This window comes from Camelus bactrianus, chromosome 1, assembly GCF_048773025.1.
Source record: "Camelus bactrianus isolate YW-2024 breed Bactrian camel chromosome 1, ASM4877302v1, whole genome shotgun sequence".
Taxonomy (NCBI): domain Eukaryota; kingdom Metazoa; phylum Chordata; class Mammalia; order Artiodactyla; family Camelidae; genus Camelus; species Camelus bactrianus.
This window is the reverse complement of record NC_133539.1, coordinates 22,260,059-22,279,042: the sequence shown is the minus strand read 5'-3', so window position 1 is coordinate 22,279,042 and position 18,984 is coordinate 22,260,059. Positions and strand designations below refer to the sequence as shown.

Below are 18,984 nucleotides of genomic sequence, written 5' to 3'. Positions count from 1 at the left end.
TGATTTTGTGCAATACATGCATGGAGCACAGCATTGCTGACTGGTGGGACATTGACCAAGTAGAAGTTGACAGTCATGTACCCTTACCTGAGAAGGACTGTTGGCTTTGCTAATGATCGTGGTGGCAAATGTTCTGAGGACAATGGCCAGGTATCCTGGAACCCCAGACCAAAGAGGATACAATTTTATCTGTGTTCCCTTTGTGGTTTTACCCTTTCTATTAATCCAGCAAAGTTCCTTGCATTGAGTTAATCTTCCCCTTGTGATAATTTTCGGGTTGGTATGTAAAAAATTTGCACACTCTCCTCCCACTGGAAAGCAGGTGGGCCATTCTAAAAGCAACATTCAGAAACCAGTGTCAGGAAGATCTTGTTCTGTTGAGGACGGAGTATGCTGAGATCTCAGATTCACTGGGGCCCTGAATTTCTTGAGCAGCCACTTTAAGTACTGTGCATTGTTGGATATGTTTGGTATATGGGAAAGGGACACACTTAGAGTAGAAAAGTGGAAGGTTAGGGATAGAATATTGTATTACCAGTAGATGTTTGATGTACAGAGCATTGCTTCAGTGTCTCACGTACTGCTAGTTTATGTACTGAAGGACTTATTGGTAATTTGAAGAAATGGAGAACGAGGCTCATTTTGTTGAAGACTCAGAGTGTGAAATAATTTGCCAAACTGATTTAAAAATCCAGTAGGCGTAGTCTGCAGGGCAGCTGATCAATCTGAAAAAGAAACAGATTTGCTTAGGAAAGTCAACAACGCCGTTAAATGCATGTGTTGATCCTTATTGAAGAATACAGTAGTAACAGAAACATCCAATCAAATTTAAGAATTATCAGGAAATGTGTGATGTGAGGTCATGACTGACAGCCTCAACAGCCTCAGTTAAAGGTGCCCCACTGGGTATGGCCGACACTTGGCCAGTCTGACACTTTCTTACAGAGCTAATCATCCACTTACCTCATATGACCCCACAGTTACCGAGAAAGGAAAACATACACCAGTATTTACATGAGTGTTGAAGCAGTGATATTCGTTATAGTGCAAAACTGTAAAACTCATTCACGTTTCTTCATAGTAGTGAAAGAATATAAGCTCATCCAGGACTTGGAAGAATGAAGATCACGTCCGACTGAAAAAGCAAAAGTCCTGCCGTTTACCAGGCCGGGGGGAGCGATGCAGGTAGCGCCAGTTGCAGGGCGTGTAGGGAACATGTCTCCCCCAAGGTCATGAAGCATTAGTGACCGGTCGGCTACTGCTGTCTCCCCTCTGCGGCCCCCAGACCCACTTTGCACCACTCATCCTTTACTAGAGCCTCAGTTCCTAGATGGCTTTCATTTCCAGTTTAATCCCTGCTTCTCCTAATCCTGCCTCAGAAAAGGCATCAGATTCAGAACTGATCTCTGCTTCTTGAAGACTCTCAGAATCCTTCAGCATCCCCCTCCCCCCTTATCCAGTGACACTCCCCAGCTCCTCACAGTGCCAGGCTACACACCTGCTCTTCATCAGTCTAGCCCCCCAAACGGGAATAGCATTTACCGGTACATTAATGAACAAACAAATTTATACTACAGTCAGTCAATGGGATGCAACTCAGCAATAAAAGAGAATGAACTGTTACATCTAGAACAACATAGATCAGTTGGATCAATCTCAGAAGCCTTACAATGAATAAACGAACAAGACGAAAGTGCATACTGTGTTATTCCACTTGTATGACTCACGAAGAAGCAGAACTAATCTATAGCAAGAGAATTCTGATCAGTGGCTGCCTGGGCCAGGACTGTGGAGTGAGACCAACTGCAACCAGCATGAGGGAACTTGCTTGGGAGAGGATTGGAGTGGTGCTTAACGGGCGTATGTTGAAAGTGATCAGCCCACATGATTAAAATGTGTTCGTTTTATCATAGGTGTAGCATGCCTTGACACAGTTCAGCCGAGGAGTATGAAGTGCCAGGGTGTTACCCTGCTGCCCACACCAACACTAGGTTAGCAGCTGCTCTAAACAGCTGCACAGAGAGACCTGGAATATGACCTCAAATCTGCCTTTTTGTAACACTGCTCTCGATGGTTTTGGATTGATGGTGTAAACGTAGAATGTTAATTGGTCCTTCCTGCACTAGGAAATCGTACCTCTTACCAGCATTATTTATTATAACCCCCCTGATTGGTTAACAGTGCGCAGAGGGGTGTGACCGCACGTACTCCCTGAGGGCCGCGCTGCGTGACAAGCTCGGAGTAGAAGAATAGGTTAGGAATGGAGGGGCCGCTTCCTTGGGCCTAAAGCAGCCCAGCCTGCGTCACCCTTGCTTTTTCAGAAGTGCCCCATGGAATGGAGGGGCACGGAGCCGCGCCCGAGATGCTGCCTGGCCTCCTGCAGTGGCTGCTTGCCTGAGCTCTTTCTTGCCTGTTGTGTGCTGGATAAAGCTGAGCCACCTAGTGTTGACATCCTGTTGTACGTAGTCTCTCAGTCTTGTCCGCTCTGAACCCAGGACCGCCTGATGTCGAGTCCGTGGCTGTGCGGCATGCTGCGTGTTTATCGTTATAAACATACATTCTATCCTCTTATATGAAGTTATAACTTACTTCTTTTTCTCAGTTAAGCCTTCAGGTACAAGATGTTACGTTGATGGATCAGAAGAAATTGGAAATGACTTTAAACTAAAATGTGAACCAAAAGAAGGTTCACTTCCATTACGATACGAATGGCAAAAGTTGTCCAACTCACAGAAACTGCCCACCTCATGGTTAGCAGGTACTGCTGATTGTACAGTTTGAACTGTTTGCCATTGATTTGGACTTATATCTAGTAGGGTTTGTGCATGTATGTGTGTATTTTTTTAATTTCCAAATGCCTTCCCCTTTTTTGTGTAATATGAACAATCAGGATTCCATGGGACTTACTCAGCATTTTGTAATGACAGCTTAGTGTCATGTAGTATAAATGAAGAGGTACTTTTATAATGATCACTGTTTAGGGTTTATAATTGATTTCTTTGGTATATATATATATTTAATTGATGGTAATATTGATGGAAACTCTTCATTATCATGAATTAGTGGCTACGTTATAACAAGAGTTGGATCTTAAGTGTTTTGTCTGGATTCACGTTGAAGATATGGTTATTTACCCATGGTGTGTCTGTAAAACCAAACAAAAAAATCCTATGTGACGTTAACCAGAAAGATTCAAATTGGCTAAATCTGATCACTCATCTGTTTGTTATAATTGACCTGTTATTCAAACTGATACCATACTCCACCCTCCCCGCCGTGGTCTTAACCAGGATTCTCTCTGCATCTTGTTCTTTTTATCAAACTGAGAGGCCAAACTGTATGACCCCTTCTAACTTTCTATGTTTCCTCCATCTGGAGGGATGAAACAGGTTTGCATATCTTGCTGCTGTGCCTAAGAGCCTTGGTGGCGTGGAATATTTTTTATAATCAGTGTGACTCTGCTTCAGCGGAGACTCAGTGCACCTGACTGAGGCGGCCGTGATTACTTTTTTGCTTTGGTATAAATGAGCTGGAGGCACAATTGTTTGCATTGTAGAGACATGCATGTATCTCACTGATAGTTTGTTCTGCATCTAGCTTCACTCTGCCTTGCTTTTTTACCTGTATCGTCAAACCGATAGGGTTTGCCTTTACTAAAAACTCAGCAATGTGATAGTATAAAAATGGATTTTGGTCCCTCCCCGCCTCTTCCTACAGAAATGAATTCACCTGTTATATCCGTAAAAAACGCCACTACTGAGTACTCTGGGACATACAGCTGTACAGTCAAAAACAGAGTGGGCTCTGATCAGTGTCTGCTACGCCTGGACGTTGTTCCTCGTAAGTGTCTTCTTCCTGTTGTTGTGATGGTGGTCCCATTACCTTTATGTAGCCTCCTGTGGTTCAGTCGGCAAATACACATTAAGGGCCAGGGAATGCTGACTGAGCAAAGCCCTCTGTGGCTTGGTTAGCTTTCCTAAGTCATGGAAAGGAAAAAGGTACTACATTTTGTTAATTAAACTTTCTTTATTATTGTAATGACATTAAGAAGGTAAGAGTTTCCAAATCAGTTCTTGTGCCATATCTAGCCAATGGAAGTACAGACTGTTTGGAACATTCTTATATGCCAACTTAAAGTCTTGTAGAGTGGTCTTACTGTTTTTATCCTTGAAGTAGATTACATAGTTCAGAAGAAAGTTTTTACTGGATTTTCCCCCCAGCAGAAAAAGCTAATTAATTTGTCTATTAAAGTTAATATATGCAATGAAATCAGTCTGTCATTGTGTGTCATTACCTTCAGTATGACTAGATGGAAGGGTTTGTTTTGTTTTTTGTTTTTACTGTTAATTACTTTCTTACTAACATCTTATTCTAGCTTCAAACAGAGCTGGGACAATTGCGGGAGCTGTTATAGGAATTTTGCTAGCCCTCGTGCTCATTGGTCTTATCGTCTTTTGCTGTCATAAAAAGCGCAGAGAAAAAAAATATGAAAAGGAAGTTCATCATGATATCAGGTAATTAAGTGACACAGGAGTTGACTGATATGTACCAAGTTTATTGTCTCTGAAGCCTTAGTTCTCCTAACCATCTGAAACATTTGCCTCTGAGAATTAAATGAAACACATTTGAAAGTTTTTACTTTCATTTTGAAGTGTGCAGATCCAACCCACCTCCCTTGTGTGTGTGCGCGCCCTTTCCCTCCACCACCAATTTTGGGCCCTACTTTAAGATCCACTGCAGAATGCTTATCTCAAGACTGTCTACCTTCTTCCAATAAAGTACAGGGATGTAGTGTTCAAAAAAAATGAAGATTTTGTTTTTTTTTTAAAAAAAAGACCTGATTGTATCAAGTGACGTAGGTAGTTAATAAAAACTGTTGGTAATATGATTTTATTTTTCAAACATCCCAAACCAGTAGATCTTAACTGGAAGTACACATTGGATTATAGAACTTGTAAACATAATATATGACCAAAATAATACTGGAAATTGACATTTGGTGGGTCTGGGCATCAGAGGTAACTCAGATACATATCCTTTGTCAGTGCTTGATGTGAAAATTCTTAGGCCTAATTCCCAGTTTTTGCAAACTTCAATCTGCTAAGTTTTCAGCTAAAGTCTTAGATGAGTAACTTTCAAAATAAAAAGGATATTTTATCTTGTTCTCTTTTCTTTGGTAGAAATACCTGTAGATGTTAGTGCTTTATCGACTATAAAGTGTTACATGACTGTAACCAGATTATCTTGACCAGTGATACTAGAATATGGAAATATTTGAGGCTTGTTCTTCGTAAGACAACATTATGGAATCTTGCGCTTTTTGTACAAACCACATCTCGTGATGTGTGAAGATACACACTGTACATGATAAATTCTGGATGTGTACACTGCTCGCTGCATTGCACACTCTTGTGCTTGCTTTTTGTGTGTCAGACACACTTTTATATACTTAATGCTTAAATAGAGGATCTTCCCTCAGCCCTTCCCACGACTCCTAGCTTACGTAATTGTAGGTTTTTAGAAACTTGTTCTTTGAACGTGTCCTGGGATCTCTGCTCTCCAGGGAAGACGTGCCGCCTCCAAAGAGCCGCACGTCCACGGCCAGAAGCTACATGGGCAGCAACCACTCATCCCTGGGATCCATGTCTCCTTCCAACATGGAGGGGTACTCCAAGACGCAGTATAACCAAGTACCGAGCGAAGACTTTGAACGCGCTCCTCAGAGTCCGACTCTCGCGCCTGCTAAGGTAGCTGCCCCTAATCTCAGCAGGATGGGGGCGGTGCCCGTGATGATCCCGGCACAGAGCAAGGATGGGTCCATAGTGTAGAGCCTCCGTGTCCGCCGCCTGTGCTCCCCGCGTGTCTCCTTCTCCAAGTGTGAACACCTATTCTGTTTTAAATTTTGCTACCAGCCTCAAAATATATCCGAAAGAAGTCAAACAGAAACTGAAGAACTACACTACAAAAAGTTTTGTTTGGTTATACTGAAATAGTAAAGGCATTAAAGTTCTAAGGACAAGTTCACTAAGTAAGAGCTTGATTTTTTAGGTTTCTGGATATCAATGCTTAAGTCAGATGTAGCACTTTGAATATGAAATCATAGGTGAAGAAATAAATGGTGAACTTACATGCACACTAAGTTGATACTTGAATCATCTGAAAGTGGTACTTTATAATTTCTACTGTTATTTTTAGGTTGCCTTTTGCAATTAATTTATGATCCAGTAGTGGGCTCCCCCCCCCCCCCAAATTGGTAAAGAAAGATTCATAGCAGAAATACTGAGACATTTATGTTTGTCCTTGTTTTTCCTTTGAAAACTCTAAACGTTTGAACTATGTCTAATAAATAGAAAACACTACAGTGTTCTAGAAATCACTAGTTCCAAGTCATTCATAGACCTTGTGTATGAAATGACTTCTTAAGTATTTGGTTGATAGATTGTTGTGGGCACCAGGAACGTAGTAGCTCTTTTATATGCCACAATAAAGGAGCATATAGCAGATTCATTCAGAAAACTTGCTGTCAGCTGCACACGGCAGCGACACTAGCAGTGCAGTGGTGAGGATGGGTTTTGTTGATGAGGGTTCCAATGCCTTGAAGCCCGCGGTAGCCTTCAGAATGGTGACCTGCTATGTCAAAGATGTGTCGTATTTTGTGGTTCCCAGCTAAACACTGGCCCTCTACTGTAGGTGATATTTTTGTAATAGGAAAAAAAGTATAACTCATTTATTATTTGACATTTATAGATTATCTTTAATTTCCTAATTATTGGTTCTAAATTTTAATGCCCCCGCCTTGTTCAGTGTGGTTTTTTTGTTTTGTTTTCGTGATGGTGTAGTATATTATATTAGAAATATAATCTTAAATTTACCCTCTTGAATGCAGTTCCTGGAGGATATTTTTCTTCCTAGACTTAGAATGATGAAATATACTTTTAAACTAGTAAGTGTCCTCTGTCAATTCTATATTTCAGACTTGGGAGGATGTACTGTTGCTATCGTATGGCCAACATGTCTTGTGTAGTTGCAGAAAATCAAGTTGAGCTTTGAAAAGTTTGTCTTAGTTTTGTGGAAGTGACTTAAAAAAAAAAAAAGGAAGAGAGAAATGAAAGGAAAAGGAGTAACAGGAATACTCCTAACCGCCAAATACGTTAAATACTGTTTTAGTACATGAAAGTGAATTAATTGTATTTCCCTTAAGACTGAGGGAGCGTGGATAGAGTAGAATGAGCCAACAGTTTCTTTATAGTACATAAGGTCGGCAATAAATTACTTCACTAGCGCTAAAACCTTTTCCCTAGATTTTAGTAGGGAGCTGGTTTCTTTTCATCTCTTTGGGTGCTGTGGTGGTAAATGCTACATTATAAATTAATGTTGGCATGAATTTATGGCTAGGCAGAGTATTGTGTACACTTTTTAATGGTAAATTTAAGCTGAATGTGTCATGGATTAGTGTATAGTTTTACATATTTGGAAGGGTTTTTTAAATAGATTTTTAACATTACATACTATTGCTTTTATACATGTGTTTTCATTTTCATCTGTGCCTTTTGGGTAATTTAATTTTTATTATGAATTTCTGGTGCCTATGAGCTGGCTATCACCTGAAAGGTGCTTAGAGGTGAAGGTACTGTTGCTAACAACACATCACTGTGATACCGTCTGTCCTCCTCTCAGTCTTGCCTCCTCTTTTCTGTTCTTTTTGGCTGCAAGTTAACTGATTGTGTTACTCAAAGTTTTTAAAATTTCAACATCCCAACACTCTTTGACTGTGTTTCTGATTTTATAACAATAACTATTTTTGAATATCAGATATCTGGTCTGTTTTATATGAATACAATATTTATAAGATATAAGGATAAATAACCGAGCACGAACACTAATGATAAGTTTTTGGTCCTCTTTATTCCCAGTTTTCATATAATGAAGATGATCAATCTAAGTAGAAGTTACTATAAAAAGTAGACATATGTAAGGCTTTTCCTTCCTTTAGACTTTGTAGTTCATAGTCTAGGATTTGGCTGTAAGTAAACTAGAATCTCTTGCAAAAACGCTTCCTGCTGGTTCAGGTCCAAGCCACCTACAGTCTGAGAAACAGGTTCATAAAAAGCGACTCTGTGACCTGAAGAGACCTTTTGGGTGTGGTTGGGTGTAGAGGACAGAATTCAGTTTAGGTGTACACCTCCAGCTACTCGCAATGTAAATTTCAGTTAATCCAAAAGTCAGATAGTACTGATAAATTCCCAAATAATTCTCGCTGATGGTTTCCATTGAACTAGAGATCAAATATTTGTTCTAGAATTATTATTGGCAGTCATCAAGCAATTCAACAAAAATTTTTATTCAAGCATTTCCATCAGAGCCGAACGTGAGTCACGGATGGCACGCAAAGTGCTTCCGTTCCATTTTATACCTAGGAGACTTGACGCCATCTTTTTTGAGTTATGCAGGACAACTTGGAAAGAAATGATGCTGTAGAGAATGTAATTCTGTACTTTGAAAATGTAGATCACCAGTATTCTTTTTCTTATTGGCAATCTTACCAATATTTCCCCGTTAGAAGGCCAAAACAAAAGAAAATCTTATTGATCATGTTGACCAGTTAATCCAGGCAGATAACTTCCTTTGCATTTGGCCTATCTGCCATGGAGTTGTTATAATGGAAACACAACCTGAGCGTGTCTTAGTGGGAAGATTAATTCAAGAAACACAGTTAAATTACTGGTATGTATAAATACCTGATTTTTATCAAAAAGGTAATTTTTAAGATTGAGTTCTGGAAATTTGGAGCAAGTGAAGGGGCAGGGAAACATTTTGATTAAATATAGAGAACTCATTGCATGAAGTTGGATGTCAAATTCTATAATGTATGGCTTCTTAAAATAACTATTCTCTGTCTTTTTGTGTGTGTGCAGCATGTAAATTGAAGTTATGTGAATGTTTAAAGTTTTTTTCTTAATCTCTTCATCTTCACAGTGTTTAGGGCTTTCAGATGCCTTATTCCAGTGTGAACAGAAAAAGTCCGTATTTTTTGTGGTTAATGCTTTGATGTGTCATGTAAGGAGTAGTTTGTAGAAAATGTTGGCACAGTTTTAACTTTTTAGTGGCTTGTGACATTATATATATATATGTACATATATCTTTATAATATTTCTGTGTTTAGTAGTATGAATGTTCTGGGCAAGTTTTAATATTTTAAATGCCTTTGGATATTCTTGCAATAAAGTCAACATGTTCAGCAGCTGGATTTTTTTTTTTACTTGTTTGACACTAAAATGGTCCATAACTGAGCACAAATTCTACTTATAAATGTTACAGAAGCAGGGAAGAATAATAAATAAATTGGTGAACTGTGGTTCTGTGTATCTTATGGATGGTAACAGTATCAAATATTTGCTTCATTGGCTTCTTAGTAGTAATTAAAATCCAGTTTTACAAATTACACTGTTTTGTAATTTCAAAGTGTGGCGAACATCTATTGGGTTTGGTTTTGGTCCTGAACACCAAGAGTTCCAAGGAAGAACTCTGTGTTTTCTGCTTTATTTAACAGCACAACTGTTAAGAGAACCGTAATTCACTGATTCACTTATTCTCATTCCTGTGAATTTTTGTGATAGATTTGTACTACTGAGAAGTATTTTGACACTTTACATACGCAAGTAGAGAACTGATAGTGTCAGTTTCAGGAAAAAAAATGATTTTTTGTATTTCAAGTTTCTGGCTTAAATATCCAATGGTGCAGATTTTGAGATTTGTTAAGAACACATTTTGGTTAAAAAAAAAAAACTTGCTCTAGTTTTGTGAGCTTGTGTACTTTTAAAATAAAATCAAGAAAGCAGTTTTCTGCCTGATGGTGTGGCTTCATTGTGCCTTTAAAAAAAGTCTACTTCATAAAACTTCAATATGCTGTTCCTCCCTGCTTTCCTGGTCTTGAGTTTCCTTCCACTCCCCACCCCCTTTGCATCTTTTACTAAACAGAATAAACATCAAAACAATCACACACCAATGAAAACCTGTCAAACACATATACCGTAAATTTCCCCAGTCCTGTGCCTGTATTGTCAGTATGTAACATAATATATTTGGGGTTGAAACCTCCAAAGTTCTGTGATTTTACAATTTACAGTATAAACTCCAGGAGTTTTTCAGATGCATTAAAAACTATGCATGCATATATATACATATTAAATACACATACATCTACGTATATTTAAAGCTATTTTCGACTCTAAACATTGATTTCAGAAAAAAACCAGGATGGGGTAGTAATGCTTTTGTAACAAGATATTTTGAGAAGTATTTTGTTTATCCTATAATTTCTCAACCTTGGCACTTTTTTACATTTTGGGGTGGGTAATTCTTGGTTGTGGGGGACCATCCTGTGCATCGCAGGATGTTTAGTGGCATCGCTGGCCTTTACCTACCGTGTGCCAGTGGCGGTCCCCCCGCCCCCCCAGATCCCCAGATGTGACAACCAAAAATATCTCCAGCACTGCCAAGTAGCCACTGGGGTGGGGGCCAAAATCGCCCCCCAGTTGAGAACCACTGGTTTATACTAATGCAGAGTTTTCTATTCAGAGATTAAAAGGAGAAAAGCTTTTGTAGGCTTTGGAGTCAAGACGTATCTGAATACCACTTGTAACTAGATGCTTTACTTATCTTCAATTTCCCAGTGCTCAAAATGGGGATGAAAATACCCACATTACAGGGAATGTTGGAAAGGTTTTAAAGAGAGACAATTGATATCATGGTGAAAATTCTTTGCATTTCTACCTGGTACCTGGGATGCTGATAGTGATACAGGGATTTTCAAAGATTCATGATTACAGTAAAATATGCTCAGTGACACCACTAAGTACAATTTAATGCCTTTAATTTACATCATATTTTATTTTAACCTTATAGCTCTAAAGGCCAGATCATATTTCTGGTTAATTATAAATACCAAATGGCAAAACTGATGAAATTGAGACAAAATTGAGTATAAAGTCATTTGTTAAATAAAAATGATTGAGTTTTAAGTCTAAGGCACAAACAAATGTAATTTCTAAATGCAGTAATGGCAATGGTGAGAGCAGGAAGCCAATTTTAGGAACTCAGCTTAATTTTTCTTGCTGGTATTTCTGAAGTATAAATCAAATGAGGTTTGTTAGAACACTTCTGTCGCTTAAATGATTTTTCTAAATTTGATAACTATTCATAGAAAAAAAGTCATACTAAGGTAACCACAGGAAGAAAATAATTTCCCAAGTTAATGAAGAACCAATAAATTGCAGTCTAGTTAACCACAGACCAGGGCCTTGATCAGTATGCTTTATTTTTTTTTTAGTATTCTTTTTAATCGATGTATAGTCCGTTTACAATGTTGTGTCAGTTTCTGGTGTACAGAACAGTGCTTCGGTCGTATAGGAACATACATACGTTCATTTTCATATGCTTTTTTCACCATAAGTTACTACAGGATATTAGATATAGTTCCCTGTGCTGTGCTTGTTGTTTGTTGTATAAACTTGTTTATTTTAGTATGCTGCCCGCTTCACTGCTGAGCTGTGGAGAGTGAGAGGTGGGAGAAGATCCGACCTAACACCTGACGTCCGTCCCAACCAAGTGCTAGAAGCCATCGTGACCTTGACTAGTCTTTCCCTGAGTCACTCTCTGTCCACAGTCCTAGTGGATTGCTTGCTTGCTTTAAAGTGTAAATATGATCATACTAAAAACCAGATCATCTTGACTTGGTGGAAGAGGTCTCTCATGACCATCACATCTCCCAGTGGTTTATTTTCCCCACACCTCTAGGTGCACCTTCGTGAGAGCCGTACTCCAAAGCCAAGTGGCCGTGGTTTCACAGCTTTGTGAACATGCACTTCCCTCAGCCAGAGAGCAGCCTCTCCTGTTGACCTGCCCAGTGCCTATTTGCCCTGCAGGGGTCAGTCCAAACACTCTCCTTGAAAGCATTTTTCCTGTTCACACTGCTGCCCCACACTCAAGCTAAATTAGAGGTGTGTCTGGGCCCTCGACGTTGCCCATACGATACAGGTCTCACGACACAAAACCTTTTTCATTCTAGTTGTTTAACATGCTTACTATACCTCATTGATGAGTTTGAAGCTGGTTTATTCACCTGTATCCCCAGTTCCTAACTCTCACTTGTGTATTGTTCACTAAATGCCAAATGAATTTTTAGGAAAGAAACTGCGGGCCCTAGGAGCACGTATGCATTTATCAAGCCTGCGTCATGTGTTCTGCGAGACGGCTGGTCTGGTTTCTTCCAAAAAGGCAGTTACCACAAGGGAAAGGGTGAGTGACTGTGGTGAGGGAAAATTCTGCACATGGCTTAAAAAGTTAACTAGCACAAATGAAGACTGACCGGACTCAATAGGAGCCAACACAAACACCAACCTCGTTGTCATGCAAACGTGGAGAGGGGAGGAAATATTGAAAAATAAGTGTCTAAGACCCTCCTCAGAGATTCTGACTGAGTAGGTTTGGGGTGAGGTCAGTGGCTCTGTTTCTCTTTCAGGTGGTTTTGATAGTTCAAATTTGGGAAACAATTGTTCAGGAAATCCTGCTCAGATGACTGGTTTCCATGCTAAGTCATTAGTGGTAGAGTATATTTTCTTGGGCCTCACAAACTTCCAGAAATATTTGAATACACCTTTCATGAGGCCCAAAAACTTACATGCTCAGGTATCATTGCCTAATTTGAATATACTAATATTTCTTGATACCAGAATTTAGAGATATCTACCGAGATAACCAACACACCGTTTCTTAGAAGATTTTAATTTAAAAAATGGGATTTTGTCAGTTGTTTCCAAGTCTTTCAAAATGATTAGTCTCCTGAAAAGAGTAGTCATTTACAATTAATTTCTGTATGTCATTGTGTTAGTTTTCTAGGGTTGCCATAAGAAAGCACCACAAATGGGGTGGCTTAAACAACAGAAATTTGCTGTCGCACGGTTCTGGAGGCTAAAGGCCTGAGATCAAGGTGTTAGCAGGGTTGGTTGCATTTTTTTTGTTTGTTTTAAATTGAAGTATAGGTAGCTGATTTATAGTATTAAATATTTCAAGTGTACAACATAGTGATTCAATATTTTTTATAGATTATATCTCATTTGAAGTTATTGCAAAGTATTAGCTCTATTTCCTGTGCTCTACGACATATCCTTGTAGCTTGTTTATTTTATACATAGTAGTTTGTACCTCTTAATCCCCTACTCCTATCTCCCCTGTCACCTCTTCCCTTTCCCCACTGGTAACCACAAGTTTTTGGTTTTTTTTTTCTTTATCTGTGAGTCTCTTTCTGTTTTGCATATACATTCATTTGTATTATTTTTTGATTCCACATATAAGTGATATCATACAGTATTTGTCTTTTTCTGACATATTTCACTAAGCATAATACTCTTTAGGTCCACCCACATTGCTACAATGACAGAATTTCACTCTTTTAATGGATGAGTAATAGTTCATATTTATACACATACACACCCCACATCTTAATCCAATCATCTGTTGATGGGCACTTGGGTTGCTTCCATATCTTGGCTATTGAAAATAGTGCTGCTATGAACATTGGGGCACATGTATCTTTTCAAATTAGTGTTTTTATTTTCTCTGGACGTGTATACCCAGGAGTAGAATTGCTGGCTTATATAGTAATTCTGTTTTTAGTTTTTTGAGGAAACTCCTTACCATTTTCCATAGTGGCTGCACCAGTTTACATTCCCATCAACTGTGCATTAGGGTTCCCTTTTCTCTACATCCTCACCAACATTGTTACTTGTAGACTTTTTGATGATAGCCATTCTGACTGGTGTGAGATGATATTGTGGTTTTTGATTTGCATTACTGATGATTAATTATGAGCATCTTTTCATGTGCCTATTAGCTATCTGTATGTCCCCTTTGAAAAAAAATGTCTATTCAGGTCTTCTGCCCATTTTTTAATCAGGTTGTTTGTCTTTTTGCTACTGAGTTGTAAGAGCTCTCTTATTTATATATTTTGAATATTAACCCCTTATCCATCTTACCATTTATAAATTTTTTCTCCCATTCAGTAGGATGTCTTTTTGTTCTGTTGGTGGTTTCCTTTGCTATGCAAAAGCTTTTAAGTTTAATTTGGTCCCATTCATTTACTTTTGCATTTGTTTCCTTTGCCTTAGGAAATAGATCCAAGAAAATACTGCTACAATTTGTCAAGAGTGTTCTATGTTTTCTTCTAGTTTTGTTGTTTCTGGTCTTGTATTTAAGTTTTTAATCCATTTTGAGTTTGTTTTTGTATATGGTGTGAAAAAATGTTCTAATTTTAGTCTTTTACCTGTAGCTGTCCAGTTTTCCCAGCACCACTTACTGAAGAAACTGTCTTTTCTCCATTGTATATTCTCCTTTGTTGTAGATTGACCATAAATGTGTGGGCTTATTTCTGGGCTCTCTATCCTGCTCCATTGGTCAATATGTCTCTTTTTGTGCCAGTACCATGCTGATTACTGTAGCTTTGTAGTATAGTCTGAAGCCAGGGAGTATGATACCTTCAGCTTTGTTCTTTTTTTTTTTTTTTTTCAAGATTGCTTTGGCTATTGGGATCTTTTGTGGTTCTATGTAAATTTTAGGATTATTTTTCTTTGAAAAATGTTCTGGTATTTTGATAGGGATTGTATTGAGTCAGCAGATTGCCGTGGTTAGTATGGACATTTTAAAAAATATTCTTCTAATCCATGAACATGGGATATACTTCTATTTATTTGTATTGTTTTCAGTTTCCTTCATCAGTGTCTTACAGTATTTCAGAGTACAGGTCTTTCATTCCTCAGATTTATTCCTAGGTATTTTATTCTTTTTGATTCAGTTGTAAATGGAAATTTTTTGTGTGAATTCTCTTTGTGATAGTTTATTGTTAGTGTATAGAAAAGCAACAGATTTCTGTACATTAATCTTGTATCCTGCACCTTTACTGAATTCGTTTTTTAGTTCTGTTCGGAGGGGGTTGGTTTCTTAGAGTTGTGAGGGAAGTCCTCTCTGCTTGGCTTGTTGATGACTGACTTTTCTCTGTGTCACTTCACGTCACCATCCTTCTGTGTTGTCTGGCTCTGTGTCCTACTTTTCCCTTTTTATAAGGACACCAGTCCTGTTGGATTAGGGCCCACCCTGATCATCTCATTTTAACTAATTCTATCTTCAACAACCTTGTTTTGAAATAAGGTTGCATTCTCAGGTCCTGGGGATTAGAATTACAACATAGGAATTTTGGGGCACACAATTCAATCTATTAACAGTGACAATGATTGGGAATTATGACAAAGGCCTAATAAAATAGTGAACGTTGGTGTGAAATACATGCCCAGAGAGTTTCCTTAATTGTTAGTGGTATAATAAAAATATCAGCACCTAAGTAACTATGCCAACATAGTTATTTCATGGGTATCAGTCTCTGTAATCCTCAGCCCCAGAAGAATATTTATTTCAAATATGGAGTGACCATAATACACTGTTTTTTTGGTGGGGTGTAATTAGGTTTACTTATTTATTTTTGGAGGATGTACTGGGGATTGAACCCAGGACCTTGTGTATGCTAAGTATGCGCTCTACCACTTGAGCTGTACCCTCCCCCCGTAATACACTATTAACTTCACATCTGCTCGTCAAGTGAAAAAGTAGTTGAGGAAATGCTACGAATTGTCTTTTCTTATGAATCTTGCTGGCAAGATGAAACTGTTTTTCCAGGGAAACAGTTTTTCAAGTTCTGTATTCTACATTTTTATAAGATAATTTTTGTGAAATAGTGTTTTTTAAATATTTTAAGTAGATAATGCACATGATAGAGAGTGAAATGTAAATCACCCTTTCACTCATGTTTCTCAGTTTCTGTCCCGAATTCCCTTCAAGAGACATAACTTAAAATTTTTTTGAATAGGTCATCTATTCATGGGGAACAAAATTCATAAGATACAAATATATAATGAGAAGTATGATCAATTTCTTATTTATCCTTCTATAAATGCTCTACACATATATAGGCAATTGTATGTGTGTATTTTTTCAGTTTATCCTGAATACTTATTTTCAAAAGTTAGTAAGTTGGCCATGGGGTGTGAAGGGATGTTAGGTTTTTGGTTTTTTTTTTTTTTTTAAATTGAAGTATAGCTGGTTTACAATGTTGTGTAACTTTCAGGTGTACAGCAAAGTGATTCAGTTATATATGGATGTTAGGTTTCTGACTAGAGCAACTGAGTGGAACCTTAAGACATTGAGTCTTGTTTCTATTAGAATCTGTGGAGGATGTTAGTAGGTAGGTGAATCATGAACCCAGACCTAAACAGTAAACTCAAGGCTGGAGATAAAAATTTGACCATCAGAAGCATGAGGATAGATTTTAAAGACAAAAGAATAGACCATGACAGAGAGAAGTAAAGGTGGAGATTGGAGCCCTGTTTCCTTGCATGTTTGAAAGTTAAGCTAAGGAGTTCAGTTTTGAACATGTTGAGTTTGATAAGTTTATTGTATACATAAATGGAGATGTTGAGTAGATACATGGATATATGCATGTACAGTGTGAGGGCTGAGCATGGAAACACTGGAGACTATGAAGTAAGTGATGTTGATAAAGTTGAGTGGCGAACCAAATCAGACACTTCACTTAAATAGGAAGAAAATGAAAGAGGGAAAATTGTGTGTGTGTGTGTGTGTGTGTGTGTAAAAGGGTTGACACTGTGGAAGTCCAGTGTTGCCAGCCAGTAGAGAGCATATTCTTGGAAACTTTGGAAAAACTGACCCCCTTCTGTTGCTGTTCCTGTTGAGAAGTCTTTTCTGGTATTTTGAAGAGTTTCTGTTCCTCAAATTTGGATTTTTATTTTTTAGGGGATTGCTGCTTTGGGAGGAGGGAAAAATACCCATCAAGGATCCATTGCTTGAACATATTTTATTTTGGTATTAAATGCAATCAGTTTAAAAGTGTGTGTGTGTGTGTGTGTGTGTGTGTGTGTGTGTGTATGTGTGTGTGGGGGGGTGCCCTTCATCAGTACTTAAGACAGGATGATACTCTAACATGAGTTTGGGAGACGGTTTGCCTGGTTCTAGCTGGATGACCTTAGACGAACCATTTAACCTCTCTCCTCCTTTTTCTTAACAGTAAAATGAGGGTAATGGAACCTACTTCGTGGCATTGTTCTGGGACTGATAAGTCGGTACATGTGCAGCACACAGGCTGGCCCGTGCCCGTGCTCTGTAAGCACTGGCTGCTGTCATCAGCATCGCTGCTGTTGTGTTGTAATAGTAATATTTACCTTGTATCTTATAGGATTGGGTGAATGTATCCTGGTTTTCTCAAGACAGTTCTGCCTTATGGCTGTTATTTCACTGTAATTACAAATGGCAGTTAATCTTTTGCTCTAGAAAGTGTCTCAAATTGGCAGTAAGATCTGTGGTTACCCTGCCTTTGGGGTTTATAGAGTAGTTTGGCAGTGGTCTCAGTGAGGTGGTACTCAGCATGAAGAAAGGAAATGGCGGTACCCACTTTCTCTGTCACTGTTCAATCAAAAGCAGCACCAATATATGTACGTATAATTAAATTTCCTTCATGTTTAGATTATCCCTAAAAGTTTAGAACAGGCACCAGTACATGATGATGTGTGGGATTGTTCTATGTGTCATGCAGAAATACTTACCAGTAATGAAAGTAGTGACCATCTCTATAAGCCAAAATACATTTAACTCATTGCATCTTCTAAATTTGATTTCATCTGACTTGATGGTGCAATATTTTGGGGGGGGGGGGAAACCTGTTTCCTTGTTAAGACAGCATTGTAACAATAGTAAATTTTAAAATATTTCATTCAAATGATACTGCTACCAAAAACCTTTCTGTTCTGTCTCTTCTAGTATATTTAAGTATACATGTATTTCTAAAGTGAAGGTCCTCTAGTCCTTTTTTTTCCTACGTGATGTTGTATCATACTTGTACGTGTCTTACCTGTTGTTAGAAGTATATATACATATATATATATATATATATAACATATATCTCCATTTTAATAGCTTTATGATGTTTCATTAAGTTGATGTTCCATAATTCATTTTTTTCTTATTTTTGGACCTAGAGGTTGTTTCCAATTCTGTTATATGTAACACTGCATTCCTACAGGTTTTTCCCTTTCTTTAAGAGCACAGGTATTTAAAAGCGTAAGTAATAAACCAATGGATGTTAGGGCAAATTTAATTCTGGGATGTAAGTGAAAGCACTGTTTGGTTCGTTGTTTCTTACACACAGATCATTTCACAAGCTACGTTTTATAAATGCGATGATCTCCAGACCGCAATCTGAGGAAACTGGTAAGGGGAAAAGGAGAAGTTCTGGCCTTTTTAAGCCAAAGGCATATGTAAAATCTACAGAAGAGGGTGAGATCACTCAGGAAAGAGTACAGAGAATGAGAAGAGAACTGCAGGCAGCCCCCTGGGGCACAAAAGACTGAAAAAGCAACAATTCTGGGAATGAAGTCATGCACGATGACAGACCAGTTCTGGTAGAATGGTTGGGCCAACCCTTAGTGCAGTGGATTGAAGCATGAATGAGATCTAAGGAAAACCTAGAAATACAGTTAGCATGTAAAACCATGCCTCGCGCAGACAAAATCCTACAGTGTCCAAATTATATGAAAGACATGGTTTTGCTCGTCTCGTCATCCGATCCCCCCAGCACCTGAGACGCCTGATTCATCAGACCCAGTTTGAAAGCTATGTAGATTAATCTCTCAAGACTCTTGGCCATGAAGAGAAGGAGGAAGTGAGAGGAAACAGTAACTAGGGAAGGGCAAAGGTTAGCTTGTTTGTGGGGACGGGAGAGGCTGGAGCGTGGAGGCTGTAGAGGATGGTTCTGGAAGCAAGAAGGAGCCAAAACGGAACGTTGGTGGGATTAACTTGGAGAGGGCAAGGAGAGCATCTCCAGAGACTGAGGGAAGAGAGGGAGGGAGACTGGGGCAGATCTGATAG

The 18,984-nt window shown here is 38.5% G+C and overlaps 1 protein-coding gene across 3 annotated transcripts in view; it reads left to right on the top strand.

The window, feature by feature from the left end:
* Nucleotides 1-18,984, top strand: part of CXADR (CXADR cell adhesion molecule) — a 57,933-nt gene that overhangs the window by 31,901 nt on the left and 7,048 nt on the right. The window contains exons 4-7 of one of the 3 annotated variants that reach the window (XM_074361328.1): nucleotides 2,603-2,758; nucleotides 3,718-3,840; nucleotides 4,376-4,514; nucleotides 5,564-5,747. In XM_074361328.1, the coding sequence (XP_074217429.1) occupies nucleotides 2,603-2,758; nucleotides 3,718-3,840; nucleotides 4,376-4,514; nucleotides 5,564-5,747 (602 nt within the window). Of the gene's footprint in view, nucleotides 1-2,602; nucleotides 2,759-3,717; nucleotides 3,841-4,375; nucleotides 4,515-5,563; nucleotides 9,839-18,984 lie in introns of those variants that run through there. The other 2 variants (XM_074361322.1, XM_074361323.1) reach the window with 2 other exon arrangements.